Raw genomic sequence first — 20514 nt, forward strand, 5'->3', positions numbered from 1 at the left:
ACACTAGTGTACTCAGTGAAGTAGAAATCTTAAATTCTGGTGCTGCTTCTGGTGTTGGTTGAGTTTGAAAACAGATGCCATATTTGTTTGGAATTTTAGTATCTGTTTCTTCAGATAGAAGTGAAGAAAGAGCCCTGGTTTCAGCTTCTAGCAGTTGGACCAAAAAGAAGTTTGGAGGCTTGTTTTACAGATGAATTACAGGAGTTAAAATTAACTCTTGAATTTTCCAGCAGAAATATACTAGGTTATTATCTTTCCCTTAGTCATCCTAAAATTTATTTTGCCTTTCAGTTTCACCTTGACAGGGGTACCTTTGAAAAATGCTGTACAACTTACATTTCATTTGAGGTAGAGTGGTGGTTAGAAATAAGACTTTGGTTAAGAGGAAAATATCACTGTAATGGAAGATACAAGGAAGGTGCTTGGCCAAAGAAGACATATTAAATCTTATGGGAAATGCTGGTAACTTCTTCCATGCTGGCTGATCTGTCATTGTCAAGAAAAGAGCATAGGGAGCCTCAAATTCTTCTCGTGGTTCATTGAACCAGAAGGCTGCTGATGTCCTCATTACATGAGACTACTCTCTATCCAAATCTGAAATTAAAAAAACAGAATCAGGAAATAAAGTGAGGCTACCTGTAGGGAAGACTAACTGTGCTAGACCAGCAGCAGTTACTGCACCAGGACAGAACACCTGCCTGCAGTTCAAGCTCAGATAAGATGCATGTGTAGCTACCAAAAGGTGAGGAGGGAGCAGAGAAGATGGTGCATAAAAGTCCTTATAACTGATATTTTTTCTTTGTGCCTTTTAAAAAATTGTAAGGCAGGGACATTTAGAGGCTGCCTCACTACAAGTTTGTTGGCTGATGTTACCAAAAGTTTCAGGTAATCAAACTTTTGATTTCAGCTTTAAAATCAAACCATAGCTTTATAGACCTAAGGCAAGCAATATGTAGCTTGTTTGTTTGGTTTTTTTCCCCCAAATTTTTATCTATTATTGTTCTGAAATAGGAAAGGAAGTTAAATCCTCAAATTTTAACCAAATTATGGTAGAAAGAAGTGAGTTGTGGTGATTAAGGTTTGTGTAAATTGGAGATATTTCACCTTGATTAAAATCCTTTGGAGTCTAGCTCTTTTTTTCAAGAACAGGTTACCTCTTAAAAAGTCAATTCCATTAGAAAATTCATATGTTTTAATACTTTGAAACTGTTTTGCTTAATAATTTCAAGTAATTCTCTTCTGTCCAAAAAAAAAAAGTAAACCAATAGAATACTTCATGTTTAACGATCTCTTCATATCCAGAGATATGTTGTTGGCAGCCTTGATAGACCTGATCTCAATAAAACATGTTTTGAAGCCAGGACATAAATAAAAATGGGAAAGAAAATTAAAAAGAAGGTTTTCTTGTGTATATTTTGATCTACTTGCTCTACTTGGTATTACTGTTAATATTTGAGAGAGAAAAATCCCCAAAACATAACCTCTTTTAGAACAATTTTTAAATAAATTTCACAATGAATTAGTAGATTGAGTTATTTAATCTATCTGAAAAGTGTAAAGACTTGTTCCAGGATATAATCTCTTTAAAATGATATTTCTTTCTGGACTGGCCAGGTCCTTTATATTATAATACTGCTTGTTCCCATAATCTCACCTACAACATTATTTGTTTTTCTCTTGAAATCTATTTCTGTCTGAAGAGGCAGAAAAAAACTCAGTCTGTTTTAAAAAGGTTATCTTCTCTCTTTTTTTGTGGTGTTTTCCCTAAAATGAACTTAAATTCAACTTTTTAAAGACTGTCAACTTCTCTTTGTTAGTAGCATCTCCTATGGATAATTCCAGGACTTTAAAAGCAAATGACCCTGCTGGGGAGTCCACAGCATCACTTGCTTTTGAAGCACATACAGGAACAACTCAGCTATGAGAAACTATTAGTCTTAAAGAAGCAGATTTTACATATCTGCTGGAGTTTCGGTGCAAGCTGATGGTTTTTGAAGCAGGAGGAGAGGAAACTTTTGAAAGGAAGTAGTCACTTGATTTTGGGAAGTGGTTCTCTCCTGTCATAGGGTAAGACAAATATTCAGTTATGAGTCTGGGACTGGAGCTCAATATGATGTTTCAACTAAGATTTAGAAATTGTGTTGTATGACTTGTGCCATTTAAGATCTAATTACAAATCATTAAAATGAAGGCAATGAATACAAAAATATTTATCAGTGTTAATGTCTGTTTCATCCATTTGATCAGTGATTCCTTAATGAAAAATGGATATAATTTTTAATTCCTTTTTTCTTTGTTTCTCTTTTCATCACCTACATTTTGCACTCCTTTATTGGATGGTTGTTGAGGATGATGATGTGTGCCTTTTTTAATGATGATTTTAGAGCTATGGATTTCCTTTATCTGAATGGACAATTCCCCAAAGGGCATGCTGGTCAAGACATTAATATGTTGGTGTAGCACCTACAGTGATAATTTAATTGGTAAAACTAATATTTTTTGGATGTTCATATTTGCTTTATATATTTTTATTATTATTGTAAACATGGATACAAAGGCAGCTAATACTTTTATTATAGAGAGGAAGAAAAGGTATAAAGCATGCATAAACTAGATCTCAATACTTCTCCAACAAATTATCAATTTCCCATATGTCAATGTCCTGCAAGATGGCAGGTTGACTCTGAGGAAAAGCATGATTTCATGTGATAAATACATTCTAAAAATGTGTTTATCTCCTTAAATATTAGGGCTCAGCTTAATGAATTTTCTAAAGAATTGCTAACATTTTGTAGTAATAAAGGAGAGATCACCTGCTTCAGAGCTAAAAATAAAAAATTGTGTCCATGTTCTTTATCTCACTGTGGGATATATCTTCTAGGGTAAAAACAAATGGTAAAACTGTGTGGTTATTTGACACTTTGCAGACAGTAAAAGGCCATGTTAGCTCGAGTGTCACTCCCAGAGACCAATACTCCAAGTGCACCATTCAGCTGCCCCTGGACAGCACCATCGTGTCCAACTCTATTTAATCCCCCAAGTTTCTACCTTGTTTGAAGGAAAGCCATTTATGTGACTGATCCATGTAAGTGTAGAAGAAGTCTGCCATACTATTTTTTGTGTCTTTCAATCCACAGAGCAGCTGCCTTCAAAAAATTAAGGTGAGGTATCCCTGCCTCTGAGGATGGGATTGTTACTAGAGGATGTTTAAGGTTCCTTCCAACCAAAACTATTTTATGATTCTATGAGATGTATGAAATAGATATTTGTATTTGGTCTGGATCTAATTTGATTTGAGATTGGGTGGTATGAAGGTGGTAAAGGGGAAGTCAGTGCTCGTTTAGAGCCCAGTTTGAAATAAGGGAGAAAATTTGGTATCCCAGTCTCCCTTTGTAATAATCTTAGAGATTACTCCTAAGAACAGACATGAGTTTGTTGTCTCCCTCTTTGAAGCATTCTCCCTATATTCTCCGAGAAGGAATAGCTGTACATCTTACTCCTAATTTGAGAAAAGGCATAAGTTGTTTTTAATACACTGTGGGTAGTAACTAGACCCTGGCCCATGCTCTATGATGCAGAAGTGGCTAAGTCAGAGAAGATGAATGTCTGCAGTCCAGCTATTGCTCCTCATGTTGGACTGAGCCTCAGAGTACTGGTTGTTTCTGTGCTGATCAGACCTGCCTCGTGTTCAGGAGTGTGTGATGAGGAATGCAAGATAGCTTGCCACAGAAGAAAACAGAGGTTGTGCCGTGCTGAAATAGGTACAGGGAGCTTCTAGAGGGATATGATCAATAACAGCAGAGTGAGAAAGATCTGGTTGGGTACAGTGTAATAAGGAAGACTCCAGACTGTACAAATAAGATGAAGTAGATGAATAAACTAGAGAGGTTAATTCTACCTTGACTCGGTAAAAAGAGACGCAGTTTTTACTGTTGGGATATGGTAATAGAAATTAAAATGAACATAGAATGGACAAAGGTTTTAATATTACAATAAAGCCTCTGCCCTGGTAGAATTTTATGGAGTAGGTATTGTTGCACTGAGTAGATGGGTTTTTTCTTTCAGGAAATTAGAAATCTGTGAGTCCTTTTTTTGTGGATCTCTGGTTTAAGAGTCCTGCACTGACTTTCATTATTTTAATTTTTTCCTTTACATTAAATAATAGCTACTTTCTGCTTCTTTCTTTGATTTAATTTCCTTTTTTTTTTCTATCAATCAAGACTTTTTTAATATATTTGTACAGGCTCTAAAACATTTTTCTTTCTAAAAAAGATAAATATTGCTTCTTTTAAATGGAAAAGCATATTTCTTTTAACTAGGATTTCCTGTTAAAAAACAAATGCGGAAACAGACAAAACCCCAGCAAAAATCCACCCCCCCAAGAAAAAACCCAAACAACAACAACAACAAGAAAAAAACCCAAACAAAACAACCAAAACTCAAATCTAAAAAACCTCCTAGCAGGATGTAATGAGAGGCCAGTTAGTTTTTTTTCTCCCTTAAGTAATTTATGGTCTCTTTGTTAATTAAATTCCACTAAACTGTCCCTGGACGCTAATTAAGTCCTTACAGATTTACAGATTTGCTACAGTCAGTTGTCTTTAAGAAAGAAATGTGGAAAAATGACAATATGTTTGTTATCTGCATGTCCTAATGGATTTAATTGGTCTCAAAACAATAACCTAATTTCAAGTACATATTCTAATCTCTGTGCTAAAGGAAACAGACTAGACAAATTGCAAATAAGTTTTTGAATCACAGACAATTTAAAAAAGTGAAAAAATGCATGAATAATTAGATGATGAGCTCTTAAATTATAGTGGCACTTGTATAGATATCAATATATTGATACTTTTATATATCAACAGAAGAAGTTGATATAAACAGCATTCTGGATATTTTTTCTTAATTAACTTTTGTTTTGGTCTTGAGGGAATGAATATAAACACCAAAAATCTGTTACATCTATGAATGGAAGCCAAACTAAATGCTAAAAAATTATTTCAGAAATAAAAATGTTTTATGTTGGTCTTTAGCACTGAATCCTGTGCTTTAACTGAAGTGAAGGAAGTTGAAAGATGTCATTTTGTGGCTATATTCACTCTAGTATGCAGGTGGCATTTATTTGTAATAAAATGACAATTTCTTTCTTGGGACTGGGATTAAAATTCCCATTATCTAATTCCCGCTGTATTTGGTGTTATTTTGGCTTCACCTTGATTTTCTGTGCAGTTATGGCCCCCAGAATCGAAAAATATTATTAAGGTACTTGAATGTGTCTTGAGCAGGCCAACAAAGCTGGTGAAAGGGCTGGAAGGCTTGATGTCCTAGGAGGACAGTGGGATATCAATAAATTGATACTTCTATATATCAACAGAACAAATTGATAGCTAGGAACATTTAGGTAAGAACAAAATAACAGATGTCCTTGAAAGGCTGGGGAAAATCCATCCCGTGAATTTAGTGGTTTTATGGGTGGTGGTTTTTTAAATTTTATTTTGTTTTGGGTTTTTTTGTTTGTTTTTTTTTTTTTGTTTGTTTGTTTGCATGTTTTAATTATCATTAATTTTTATTCTTTAATTTTTCCAACATCAATGTTTTCATACTGATCTTCCTAGACAGAGCAGAAAAAGAAAAGACAGATAAGGGTAACCCTCAAAAGTCTCTATTAGCACTATTTACTACCACTGGTGCTAATATATCTATCAAATTTGCAGAAACATTAAATTATAAATGAATATTAAGTTACTCCACTGCCATTGATGTTGATTTCTCAAATTGGATTTATATTTATTTTATGTATAGATGAAAATGGCATCTAATTACATCTGTGTGTACTTTTGTATATTTATAATGTTTTGACTTGTGCAGTTTTAGCTAGCATTTATTCTGGTTCTATGAAGCAGATGCAAAATTCAGAGTGCTGGTTGCTTATGAATGGCTAGGTGGGTATTTTTTTTCTGCAAATGAATAAAATTGTGTATAAATCATATCAAAGATAACAATTGGGGTGCATAGCTTAGCACAGAATGTTAAATGGAACTAATTCATTCCTAATTTGTGGATTATCAATTAGCAGTTATTCTGTGTTGCTTTAGTGGAATGAATGAAATGAGTACCTAAAGTAGGGTTATATTTACCAATGTGAACAAAGTAGACTTGAAGCCTCCCATGCATATAAACTGGAATGGCACGTAGTTCTCTTCCACATCCTTTCAATCACCAGTTCAGAGAGGTTACAGCATTTGTAGAACTTTTATTGAACATTTTTATTGAGGAAAAAAGACTTTTAAGCCTTCTTTAATAAATTAAAATTTGGTAAAATTATAATAATTAATAACACAATAATTTGGACAATGAATAAATATTATCCTGAATGATTGCATATTCCATAAAGTCTTTTAAATACAGAGTGTTTCAAGTGCTGTGCACAGTAGTTTCAAGTGAAGTTTCAATTAGTAGTTTTGTGCTAAACCTGATTGTGGTATTTGGATATTGCTGGTTAGTGTATTCCTTTACTAAGACAGTTATTGCACATTTATTCTGTAAAGTGCAGAAATATTTTTTCAAGTGTTATATCAATATATCAGTATATGGAGGATGTTGTGAAGTTAAAATTTCACTTTCAAACACTTTTAGTCTTTATGCAGATGTTCACAATTACTTTAGCTAGTTGTCTGAAGAAAAAGTGTTCAATTCTGTTATTCTTTTATGGCAAATGGGTCTGTAATTGTTCTTTGAGAATAATTCTATACAGACATTAATTAATCTTTTGAAAAGCAAAGTAAATGCTAACGAGTTAACAAAATGCATATTCTAGCCCATCCTTCAGGAAAACATGTTACTACAGCTCTCATCCATATTTTGACCAATAATTGAATTTGAACTTACTGCAATAAGACTCAGTATCACAAAAACAAATCTATGGATTTAAAATAAATAAGTTTCAAAAATACATAATGTGCTTTATAGTATTTTTATATAAGCCTAAGGAGCAGAGGTGGAGATAATATTTCCATAAGTTATAAGAATGAACATATTTCAAATAGTGTTTTAATTGCTTTGCTTTTGTGGGTTTGAAGAAACTTAAGAATTTAAACCTTACAGAAAATTTCCTAGGGAACTCCTTATCAAAAAAATTGTTTCATGAAGACTGGAAAAATTTTTAATATGTCCAAATACAGAAATATATGATAGGAAAACGAAGTGAAAAATGAAGAGGAAAACTGAGACAGGATCAGTTTCACATTCTTGTATGGGGCATACTTTTAAGATTTATCCAAACTGCAGTACAGTTTTCCTCTTATTTCATATTACATATTTTAGCAATAGCAAAGTAAAAGTATTCCATATTTTATCCTCTGGCTGGGAGAACACTGTGAAATATACTTGTGATGTCAGTCCCTTCATGAATTGCTCTGCATCACTCTCAGTTCAAATATCACTCTCTTGATTCATTTCAGTTTCAATTAGAGAGTTTTTTCTCTCCTGCACTCTTACCAGTTCCTTTCTTTTAAAGCAAAAATGAAACTGCTTTTGTTTCCAAGAGTAAATGTGCTAAGCTGGTGTAAATTCCATCTGAGGATGTTCATTTATGCGTCTTTTCAAGTTAAAACCATGTTAGAATTGCTAACTTGTTGTATTGCTTCTTTTGTCATTGATTCTGACATCTTTGACAAAATCTTTTATTTTTGACAGTAGTATAGCTCTTTTTTTTCACTCTTCACCCTCATTAAATTACACAGCTTATACATCATCCACTTGAGAGATCATATTTCATACAATTATGATAATTAATTTGAAATGCCCAGGACTGTTAATTCTTATTGCTGTCACCATCATAATACTAAATTAATGATAAAACTTTATGAAAATGTTCAAAAAAACATATTTAGAAAACAGAATAGCAACAACATTTCAAATCAGTCATATTATAATAGAGCATTTGACATAATATATATAATATTATTTGACATAATAGAGTATAAATGTCAAATGTAGCTGGAGACTAGAAAAAGATGGCAACTTTAATATATCAATAAGGCATAATGTTGTCCTAATTTTCAGCATTTGCTTCAATTATGATATTTTTTCTTATATTTTCACACATTATATGCAAAGGTGAGGAAGGGATGGACAGGACTCAGAGTTTTTTTATTTTTTTTTTTCCCGTTGCCATATGCTACATCTGATAAGTACTCAGGTGACATAAGAAAAAGCTTCATGGTGATCTTCAAGGTCAAAACTGTTCCATGAACTGAAGGCCTTTTCTGAACTTTAGCAGCACATTGATTCTCTCCTGTGGAACTGTGTGGGATGGGGTAGAGGGCTTTTTTCACTGCAGTACTGCAAAGCCATTATTAGAAAAGAATTGTTACTGGAAATAAGCTGAATTGGGATTGGCTATTTGCAACTATAAAAGATGTTTGCACCCATGCTCTGATGTGCTTGCTTAGCATATTTAAGGAAAACAATAAAGCTGATTATTGCCTTGCTCTTCAGTCACAGCTGGTTATGCTGAAACAGCAGTACAATGGATTTAACATTCTGATGCTTAGACCCGAGATGCAGAAAAATTAAGTGATATGCACAGTATCAGAATAGAAATCTTGACTGTCTGTGGAGTTAAACCTAGATCCATGGTTTTCTTGTTCAGTGATTTTTTTTTAACCCTAAAGCTAGCCTGTTCTGTAGATGCTATTTTAGTAATTGCATCTTCAATATTAGTCATGAATATAATTTTAAACATTTCTCCTTTCCTGTACTAAGTAACTGTTTAAAAATTATTATATATTTTTAGTCTAAAAGAAAGGGGGATTGGGATTTTTGTTTGGGTTGGTTTTTATTTTTTTCTGGCCTAGTCTAGACACTTATATATTTTTTCACAATAATGAGATTTGTATTTCAAATGCATATACATACCTGCGCAGACATGTGTAATTAAAAATACAGTTCTGCCTTTTTTATTTGTTGTTTGCTTGTTTTAGAAGGGAGAATTTTTCTCAGATACTGAGAATTGGAACAGGCTGTCCAGAGAGATGGTGGAGTCACCATTCCTGGAAGTTTTCAAAGAAATTACTTGGCACTTAGAGCTATGCTTGAATTGGTGTGGTGGTCTTTGGTCAAAGGTAGAGCTCTGTGATCTTGGATAATGTTTCTATGATTCTGTTTTATTACACAGTCTAGGAAAAAAAAGTCAGAAGAAAACTACCTAGCCTGAAACGTTTTCTCTGATTACTGACATGGCTGCCATCCAAGTGATGATTTTCAAAAGTATTTTCAGTAGGAAGTAATAACTTTTATTTGTCCTCTGATACTCAGTGGTCCAGAACTGTCTTTTTAGGGTGACTAATACTTGTAGTTAGTGATATGCTCAAAAGAACCATATTACCAAAACCTCCCATCCTTTCCTTTCCCTCTTCTCAAGAATCCCAACTTGATCAAATTATTTTTTTCCTAAAGCATGAACTGCTGCAATGTAAATTCTTTAAATGTGTTTGTATAGCCAAAAGGCCACATATGGGCAATGTAGAATTTGGAATTAATTACTTAAGATATGGTAGAACATGTCTATATATTCTAAGGTTGTTCTGATTTATAAATAGTGGTTTGTATCTCTTTTGTACCTCTGAGGAAGAGTTTGGTGAGTAGTCACACTGTATGGTTTGATAACGAGATAGGGACATAGGAGTAGGTAGTTGGACATTGTGCTCACTTTATACATCTGCACTTTTTCCCCCAGAAGGAAATTATTTCACACAAATGCACCTCCAGAACTCATTTGAGCAAATACTACTATTATCATGGATGATTCTTGTGTATTGGCTTGCCTTCATTAATGTAATTTTCAAATTTTCAGCTGAAGACATTTGAAACAGAACAGGTATACTTTTGACAAAGGGCTTCTTAAATAGAATTTTCTTTGGTGAAAATTCTTTTGAAGTCACTTACCAGACACATTTCCTTCTTTATACTGATATAGTACTATTGCTTCCCTTAGAAGTAGAAGTCACATTTAGCAGCAAAATAAGTCAACATAATGCTAGATATCCTTGAACTCCTCTTCATGTCCCTGCCACTAATCATAGAACATTTTAAATATTGCAAGTTGCAAATGGCATCAGACTCTAATGCATTAATACTTGTAAAATATATACATGCATACACATATACTATTCAGATTGCTCTCCAATTCTTTAGCTACAAGATTGAAAAATCCTGCTAAAATGTTGGACTCTAAGGCAACTAATAAGAAGCTGAATTAATTATGAAAAGACAATTGTTTTTTCTGGACTATGTATCTTAGAACTTTTTCCATTAAAGAAACCATTGCTAATATACATAAATGGGATTAAATATAACTGGTGATCATTTTAAGGATGCTTTACGCTGCTGGAATTGAGTGAAATGATCTTAATGTAATACAAAACCTGAGTATGAATAAATATGAAAAGTCCATCACGCTGTCTTTTTCCTTAGTCTCTGTTTCCTCTGTGCTTTTCTTAATGGAGTTGCTGTATTAGATACAGCAGCACAAGGAACACAGAACAGCCCACTGTTAGAAAAACCCTACCAGCTAGTGCAATTCCTTTCTAATCCTTTCACTAGTGATTTTTTTTTTTTTTTAGTTGAAGATGATAAAACTAAACTTTAGAGTTCATGGGTAATCTCTGCAAGTCATTTTGCAGCAATTAAGTGTTCCAATTGATGTGAAACATTCTATCAATGCTAATAAACCAGCATTCACCTCCCTTCTACCCATGCCCCTTTCAAAGCCTAATACACAATGAGATTTTTCTGAGACATAACCAAAATAACTGGGCAGGGGGCTGTCAGGGAAGGAGAAGAGTACAGAGAGGTATGAGAAGAAACAACTTGCTAAAAATAGAAAGACTGTTTTCTACTGGTTCAGCAAAGCAGTACATTATTAGTTTTGGAATTTTTGACATGGTTAAGATAAAGAGTAGCCTTTAAAAGAGCATTAGAGTTTTCTTACAGAAAAAGGTTGATGTGTTCAGCCTATTGCAAAGTGCATTTGCTTGCATTCTTCCTGTGCAGCACAAAGGCAGCATTAATGGAAATGATGAATAGTTTGATGAGCAGGCCAGGTGGCGCAGCAATGGCCTGCAAGACTGCTGAGCTGGAGACAGGTTTTAAAACAAACTTGGGGTTCTTGCTTCCTGGACTGGTTGAAGTTGAACATGTCGAGGAGGTAATGTGATTGATCTCTTTGGAGGAAGATGCCAGCTGGAGAGCTCACAAGCTGCTCCTTCAGGATTCTCCTTAACGATGAATTGATGGCAGCTTCTGAAAGGAGTTACTCACACCGCCCTCTTCCCAGCCATTCAGAGGTAGGGCTCTATCACAGTGGCTGCTAAAAGAAGGAATTGAGAGTTTGAAGGGACAGGAAAAAGGTGTCCCTGGTGAAAGAAAATGCAGGAAGTACATTCCCAAAATGCAGCTATTATTTCTATACTGTTGTAAAATAGATTTTTTTTTTTTTAGGGGCTTATACACACAAATGGTTGTATTCTGTTTGCTTTGGGGTTTTTTATTTGGTTTTGTTTTGTTTTCCTTGTGGGTTTTTTTGTTTCTTTGTTTGCATTTTTTGGGTTTATTTTGTTTTTTTTAAATGACATATGGATCTTTTAAATCCTAGTAAAATAAGAGGAGACCTTTTCATCTGAGGACTTCAATTCATATTATGTTTTAAATCAATTATTTTAAAATTTTTCTACACAAGTGTTCAATTAAAAATATCCTAGATATCCTCAAAATCATGATGAAGAAAAAGACTTGTTTTGTTTTTAGCTTCATAGTCCTTGTAGTTCTTGAATTATATTCCTCCTTTCATTCCTCCCTTCTTCCTCTGATAAGCTATGTATGTGTCCTTTTGAAACTGTCCCTTACTAATTCAGAAACTTTTATTTTTCTGTATACATGACAGCTTGTTACTTTTATCCTGCATAACCAGCAAGTTATGACATTTCCCCTGATGTCAGACAACAGCAATGAAACTTTGTTATTATCAGTACCTCAAGAATTTTAGTCAATGAGTAAATACGTTTTTTTTGACTTGAAATGATCAATATGCACAAAGGATAGAAGGGTAGAAATTGAGTCCCACAGACAAACTGCACACAGTAGGAACAAGCAATCTTCTTTGAGTCTTAGGAATCTCAATCATCCAGATGGAGAAAGTGAAAAAAATAGAAGAAATTTTGGTAACATCTAAAAATGATAACAAACAATAATTTTTCTGATTACACTTGATATATTCAGGACTAAATGTGAGGAGACTAAATAAGGTAGAGCTCATTTTTGTTACTCTAAGGAATTAGTTTTACTGTTAAAAGCCTTTAAAATTTGGTATCTGATAGCTGCAAAAAACTGAACTCCAAACAGTTTGTTACCATAAAGACAGGGGCACAATTTATTTATATCCTACATGTATCGCCTGGTTAATCCTCAACTGTTTAATGTTCTGATCCCCGGGAACATTTTTGGCCATTGCTACTGCAGAAATTACTCCAGCAGAAGCCAGGCTGTTAGGGTGTTCAGGAGAAGAGAAGATCAGTGGCAGCCAGGACTTGGGAAGCGCTTGTTGTCTACAGATGAACCCAAGGGCTGCAGTTTTCATGCAGGGCCTTGTTCTTTTGGTTTATATCTTCCCAGTGCTTAATTTTTAATTTGGTTGTGAATAATGACCCATTGTTCAATATTTAAAGTAGAAAAGGTTTGATTGTGTATGGTGGTGGTTTTTTTTATTTGTTTGTATTTAGATAAATTATTCTGTTCTTCTTCAGGAAATTATTTTGGTGGATTTTACTTTTCAGTAAAACTAATTCATTCTTTGCACACTTTTAAAAACAAAAATGCTACATCCCAAATGGTATATACAGTGTAGAAGGAAACCTCTAGCCTTTAATTATTATTTGAAAGAGCCAGCTTTTGAAGTGTGATCAAGAACTGGAATCAGTTCCCTCTGATCTCAGTTCCCACTAATGCCTGAATGGGAAAATCTTGCTTCTCAACCTTTTACCAGAGAAATAAAAAGTACCAGCGTAAGGCATGCTCAGCACTGTCTGATATTTTGTTCTGTGAGGTGTTCCTCTGCAGCAAGGGGCTGTAGGGTAACTGTGGCAGTGGTACTCTCCACCTGCGACACACCCTCACAGCAGCACCCCACACCGTGTGCGCTCCACAGAGTCCCATCTCGTCACTCCCTTGCAAGTGAGGGGGTTTTGTTTTCCAAAATCATCCTGTTGAGAGCCCAGCAAGCTGGAAACTGTTGAACATATGCCAGTAAAGAATTTATTCCTTATAGTGGGTGGCCAAGTGGACCACTGAAGTGAGTCATTTAGTAGAGTGGAACATGTTTTGTTCCCTGCCATAATCCATCTCAACTTTACAACTTTACTGGTGGCTGGAAACATGATGACATATATATGTTAAAATCTTAAAAATGGATGTACTCACTCTAACTATTACTAAAATTAAATATTGTTCTGCATGTAGAAGCTATGAAAAATATTACACATTAAAAGTTTAAGATTTATTTTTATTTCACATTGATGAGGACAGAAGAAAAACATATCTTTGAAAACCCTGGAATTTGCTTGTGTCTCAGATTGAATTTATCTTAAAATATATTTTGAGAAATCTCACTGGTTACTATTTGTAATTGACAGTTATTGAAAGCATGAATACTTCTTCCTGTGCTGGCCTGCACATCTGTACTGCCCCAGCACTGAGGTCCAGTCAGTGCATTGAAGAAATGTACATTTGCAGGTTTTCTTCCCCACATTCTCACACTCAGGTTTCTTTGGTAGCTTTCTACCTTTTGTACTGCCTTCCAATGCGGTAGGCAGCTTATTCCTCATCACTTTTTTATTTGTTTATTCCTCATCACTTCTCATCACTTCTCTATCAGATACATAGGTAACCCAGAAGGCAGACACTATCATAGCATTCTCCTTGTCAACTTTAATTACTCTAGTTCCTGCATCTGTAAATCTCCTATTTCAAATTTTGGTGTGATCTTTTCTTTCTCTGAGGTAGTCCAATAATGATAAGATTTATGAAGATTACAAATATGTTTTTTTTTTTTAATTCTTGAACAGCCCAATTATGACCTTTAGGGACTTATGTTCTTGGATAATTCTCTGGAACAGAACAAAGTTTGGAAGTTTTGAAATCCTTGGGTTTTACCCACTGCTGTTTCCTGAGGTTATTGCGGTTAGTGCATAGAGCCAGTAGCACCAAGGTTGTGGGTTCAACTCCTGTGTGGGCCATTCAGTTAAGAGCTGTAATTGATGGTCCTTGTGGGTTCCTTCCAACTCAGAATATTCTGTGGTTCTCAGACTAATTAAACTATATGCTTAATTCATTCGGGTATTGGAAAACATTTACTTCAAAAACCCCCGTAGGCAAGAAAACACTTGCCATTCTGTAACAAATCTTGGACCTACAGTAAAAGACCAAAACTGTATTGTATTGATGCAAACAATGTGGATAGATAAAGGGACCTGACAATTTGTATTTTCTTACATTTGTTTACCAACATTTTGAAATCTAAACTTGATGCAGAAAAAAGCATCATCTCTTTTTCCTTTTCTTTCCATCCCATTTCAAAGTTTCTTGGCATCTTAACTGTCCATCCCATCTCCAAAGGTGTAACAAAGGTGATTGATGTAACACCTGAAAATATGCTTAAAATACTCACATTAGGAACTCTGCCCTTTTGAGTAAAGCATGCTTTGAAAGGGCAGTTTACAGTCAAGAAAGAAAAGTTACTCTTCCCTTTAACATTTGATATATTAAAAATACCCAGTACATGTACAGAAAACTTGAACATCATAAATCACTGTAATGTTTCATAAAATCAAATTAATTTCAAAGTCACTTCCAAAAACATAGTAGGTTTTGTTCTGAAGCGGTTTTAATTCCAAAACTGACAAAGCAGTGTAAAGCTACTTCTGTTTCTTGCTGTTCTTGAAAAGTGATTCAGTATAGAAATACGAGAAGAGATTCATGTGAGAGCGCTGTACAGTGCTGAAATGATTCACAGCTTTGTATGTAAACTCAATTTATTATTTGGGAGACTGTCTAGTCTGATTAAAAACTATTAGTCTGGGATATGGCTTTAATTGAATTAGAGTAATATGTTCTTCGAAGAGGAAAGTCACAGTTGTACAATAAGGCTAGAGGAAGATTTGTCTGTCTGAAGGTAATCCTAAATGAGGCTCCTTACTCTCCATTACTATTAAGGGAAAAGAGACTTGTATTAAAGTGTTGGAAGTACAGATACTTCTTAATTTTTCTTTTTAACAACATTTTTGTGTATCAGTTCTAATCAAATGAGAAAGGGAAAAAAATCTGGAAACTGAATGCTTATAGTATATTCTCCTGCTAGTAGTTCAGGTTCTTGTTTTGATAATTTTCTTGACTCCTGTTTTCTTTAAGGTCTCATTCGATTACAAGAGCTCATCAAGGCTCCATCACGATACAACCTAAGACTAAAAATCCGTCAGTTACCGGCTGACACAAAAGATGCAAAGCCATTGCTAAAGGAGATGAAAAGAGGCAAAGAATTCCACGTAATCTTTGACTGCAGCCATGAAATGGCAGCAGGCATCTTGAAACAGGTAATCCTCATTCTGCTGTAGATGTCTTAATCTTTTTCATCCCTAATAAATAAAAGTATTATCCAGACCTAATGGTATTTAACAAGCAGAGAAATTGTGTGTCAGTTTTACTCAGGCCTTACTGAAAACCAGCCAAGGATTTCAGAGACAATTTTATTGGTGACACAAAAGGTAGGTGCTTTAATTATGCTTTTATAATGAAAGAGTTTAAATAATTTATGTTCAAGAGGAACATGAAGACATATTAATCTTTCAACTATGAAGAACCGGTACTTTGGAGAATTGATGCTTAACACATGGTTATAAATGCTTGATTAACATTATTTTATACATCAAATCTTTATGTGTATAGGTATGTATGTATTTATATGTTTGTTTTTATTTGAGGCCTCTAGGATGTGTATTCCTAAACAGAGACTGATATCTGAACAGTATGTTACCAAAAGACCACTTTAATGTCTTCCATTGAGAGGACAGAATTGATATTTTATGGCCATATTCTCTTTGCACTAATAATGGAACAAGTACATTTGGGTTGATGCTTTGAAAATAATGTGTACAGATGAAATGAGTAAGTGAGATACAGCAAAATTCCAAATATTTAACTGGCTCAGAGACAATCTTCCCCATAGTTTTTTAGTTAAGCTATGACTTCCAATAAAGAGGATAGGAGGATTACCTAAACTGAAACACTATTCTACACTCCTAATGCATAGCTTTTAGTGACGTTAATTCAAGCTTATTCTATGTTTGCTAGAAAACTGTAGGGTCTAAATTGAAAACAAAATGTATTTAAGAGTTGGAAATATTTGTCTCATTAGAGATACTTACAGGTATTATTGTGGGTATGTAGTAGATAGAGTTAGGCGCTTGGACAATCTCGCGATGTCACGGAAAGCAGTAGAATTCCTCTCCCCCTAATGCCTAGTGATAAGAGATCACCCAAGAATGTAATCCCCCCTAACATTAGTAACTTTCGACTCCTTATTAACCAATTACAGTAAAGTAAGACCCCTGATGTAGAGAAAAAACCTTGCCGAGTATAAAACCCGACGAGACGAGACAATAGAAGCCTTAGACCGTCCACCATACTAGTGCTAGCGTGTGTTCTTAGCCCGAGTGACCCTAGAAAGTTTAAGTCGCCGTGCCGTTTCCTCAGAACCAAGTCGCCTTGCCTTGCATCAGAAGGCAACATGGGTATAATTAAAATTGCTAGTACGTCTACATGTATAATATAATTTCTTTTCTTTATTGTTCATTGATTGAAAAACTTTTATTAGTTCCTAGTAATTTTAAACCTCTGCTAGTGCTTTTTTGTAAACATAAGCTAGCCTAGTTATTCTAGCTGTTTCGACCAAATCATTGAATGTACATTTAATTATTCTAAATATTTAAAATCTAAACAATGCAAAAGGGAAATGCGTTGATGGCAATATTAAGCTGCAATACTAACAATAACTCCATTGAGATACATTAGTTATACACGACCTAGAAATTTTTATGTGAAAAATCTCTTTTATTTCACAGTGTACAGCATTGTGAAAAATGGATGACTAGAGGGAAATGGGAACAAATTTAAAACCATTGTATCTTTAATCATGTCCCAGGACTCAAGAGTGAGCATTAAGCCTCTTTAAATCAAATAGTGAACTGTTTCATCAAAGCACACTGCTTATGCTACAGATTACAGAGGGTAGACACAGAAAAAAAGTCTTTCATAAATGTTAAGATCTTTATACAGATTCTGTAGATTTTTACTTTTCCATTCGGGTCCTATACTGCAATGCTCTAAATATGCCCAAAATTTGTAATTTTGAAGCTGAATGTGAGCACTTGCCGTTGAAATTGACTCAAGGGGTGTTGAGAATATATTTATTATTTAATGTTAATATTCCAAATATAGTGTTTATAAGTGATTATTGAAAAAATATTTATATATCTATTTCTGAATTATTGACTGATCAGATTTTTTTCTCTGTTAATGGAGGGATGAGTCTTGGGGGACGTGACAAGGAGTTTCAGTTTGAGAGGATAATTGGAAAGATTAACAGTGGAGCTGGTGGAAGACAACATAAGTTGAAAATAAAGAAAGCAAAGTACCTTGAGAACCTGGTGAAACAGCAATTACACTTTGCTGGCCAAAAATATGTAATGAAAAGTAAAACAAAAAAACCCATCAATCAGACAAACATACTTAAATTGAGGCAAATCTCATTGTTATCTACATCACCAGGCAACCAGGGAAACCATACATAATTTAAAAGGTTAGGGAAGCACTGTAATAATGAGAACTGAGAAATTACAATGTTTGAAGAGGAAAAAGAAGTGAGTTCTTTAGAGAAGTGAGAAGGTGAAAGCAGGAAGTCCTGGAAAAGAGACAGCATCATTGCACAGCAGCATAAGGAACTTGTGTAGGATGTTGTGTAGAGATCCTTTGGAGCATGAAAGACTTGATTAGAAGCAGTTTTGATATAGGTGACTGCAAATGTGATACACATATAGAGGAAGACAATTTGGTTTTGTGAAAAACAAGTTCTTATAAAAGCTAAGAATATTTTTAGATTAGAGTTTCTAATGAAGTTGTAATATTTCTTATGGGAATGTGGTTTTCCTGTGTTTGAGAATTTAATTTCTACTGGAACACTATACTCTAGTTCTAAGTACTGTTGTGGAGTTGTAAATACATTAGTATAGGCATTCTTTGGAAAAGTGGTGCTTTTTCAAAATCTTGTTTAAAATATTATAAAATCTGATTTAAAACTGATGTTTGCATTAGTTTTCAATTTTTTTTAAAAGATCATATAGACTATTAATTTCATAATTTTTTCAGACAATGTTATAAATAAAAGGCTCCCACAGCCTTCAGAATACTGAAAATTCTTTTTAATACAAATTCTGGCATTGTCACAGTAGTATAATTGTGGCCTTCAGTGTCTTTAAGGAGTCCATGTGGTAGCAACATGGCAAAGAATTCTTTTGATACTTCCTGGACAGAAAGAAAATACTAAGACAACTTTTGTGAAGAGCATAAATGCATTTCTGGGGAAAATGCCCTTAGTGAATAAACATCATGAAACATAGTTTTTAATCTACAAATATTTTTTTATGCAGTTGAAAGGAAAGCATGAACTCTTAAAATGCACAATTTATCAAAAACTACTTTGTATTACATAGATGGAAAGAGTGATGAAGGTACTTGAGAGATACCTGAATTTATAAATGATTCTATGAATATTTGCTCATTTTTATTTAAGTAATATCTCTCTTGCTGTTCAGAATTTGGCTTGAGAGAATTTTCTTCCATGGGTGGAAAAATGTTCACATGTATAATATAAGCTTGGGTCCTTCTTCTAAATGCATTCATCAAAATAGAAAAAAAATTCTATTAGGTGATTCATTTTAAAGAAAAGGTTCAATAATGAATGAAAATATTGTCGACTCAAATTATGTGTTGTAACTTAATGTATCCATTAGTATGTAAAAATACAAGCCTCTTTCACATTTACTGTACTAAACAGTCTAATAATATTCTTTCTATCAGAAGATCTGGTTCATAAATTCCTTTAATAGTCAGTAATATTCTCTAACTGCTAAGAAATGACTTGCTTGACCTAATTTTAGCATAATTCCAACCCAATAGTCTCATCTTAGTAGTGTTCTTTTGCAGTGTTTCATTTGCCATGTAAGCGTGATGAAAATGTATTATATGGCCTCAGAAACATTAATCTTTTGTTTATTTTTTTCAAGGCTTTAGCTATGGGGATGATGACAGAATACTATCACTATATCTTTACCACACTGGTAAGTGGCTTGTGAAAACATAGTGATGACATCCAACAAAGACATTACTTTCCTAATTATATTGCTTAACAAAGTGGATAAGGTCTCTCTGGAATGGGGTGTGAGTGCAAGATGTTTTCTTTGCTGAGTTTTCCTACTTTCAGTGAAAAGTCATCAGGACGGTTTAATTATTGTTCAACAGTGTGCCCTGAAAACTGATAGACCTGAAAAAAGCATCTGGCTGTGGCACTTTAAACTATCAAGGAGGGTTAAATGTATAATTCACAATTCATTGTTTTATGCATTTTGTCCTTTCTGTCTTTTAGCTGTTTCTATGTGAAGATTAAGGCATTTTAAAATTTACTCATATATTCCATATTTTTGATTCAACATTTTACAAGGTAGTTCTCTGTCATAGGATTCATGAATAATTTGGTGTGAATCTGAGCAGCATTTTGTTTAACAATTCATATGAGCTTTTTAGGCACATGAATTATGCAATATTCTTTGGTGTCCGCAGTAAATGTAACTTAGAAGGGATTTGATCATTCTTGGATCTATCATTTGAAATAAATTAACATTTAAAATGTAATGCCCTTACAAAACAAACATGTATGTGAAGACCTTTTTCCTGCTCATCACAGCCTAACTAAGAAACAGTTTAAAAGTTGGTAAAATATTATTCTAGAGACTACAGTCTCCAGATTTGTGCACATTTGTCTGTCTTAAATTTGTGTTCAATTTTATCTAATTAGATTACAGTTCATGATGTTTTTTAAAAGAAAAGCATGAGACCAATGTGAGACAGATGTGCCTTGGAAAAACCATACTTGAACTGACCCATGTTTAAAATCACATACATGTTTAAGCTCTTATGAAAATGAATCCTTTGTGGTAGGGTAGGAGTCCACCTCAGAATCACAAATCAGAAGTTCATGTATAGTTTAACATGAAATAGCTAGTTGGATAGAAAGCAAAATAACTTGTGAATTTCAAAGGCACACCCTGAACAAATACCTATCTTATTTTAGAAGGGTAAATTGTTCTGTCACTTATAGATTTAGGATTTCATGCAATAGAATTTCTC

At 34.0% G+C, this 20514-nt stretch overlaps 1 protein-coding gene across 4 annotated transcripts in view; it reads left to right on the forward strand.

Annotated features, from left to right (window-relative positions):
* The window catches only part of GRIK2 (glutamate ionotropic receptor kainate type subunit 2), a 352900-nt gene that overhangs the window by 122799 nt on the left and 209587 nt on the right, over positions 1–20514 (forward strand). For all 4 annotated transcript variants that reach the window (XM_054280406.1, XM_054280404.1, XM_054280407.1 and 1 more), the window contains 2 exons: positions 15466–15647; positions 19395–19448. In XM_054280406.1, the coding sequence (XP_054136381.1) occupies positions 15466–15647; positions 19395–19448 (236 nt within the window). The remainder of the gene's footprint in view (positions 1–15465; positions 15648–19394; positions 19449–20514) is intronic.

The sequence above is a fragment of the Melozone crissalis genome, unplaced genomic scaffold, assembly GCF_028551555.1.
Source record: "Melozone crissalis strain CALT ecotype California unplaced genomic scaffold, PUWL_Pcris_2 ptg000027l_1, whole genome shotgun sequence".
NCBI classification, from domain to species: Eukaryota; Metazoa; Chordata; class Aves; order Passeriformes; family Passerellidae; genus Melozone; species Melozone crissalis.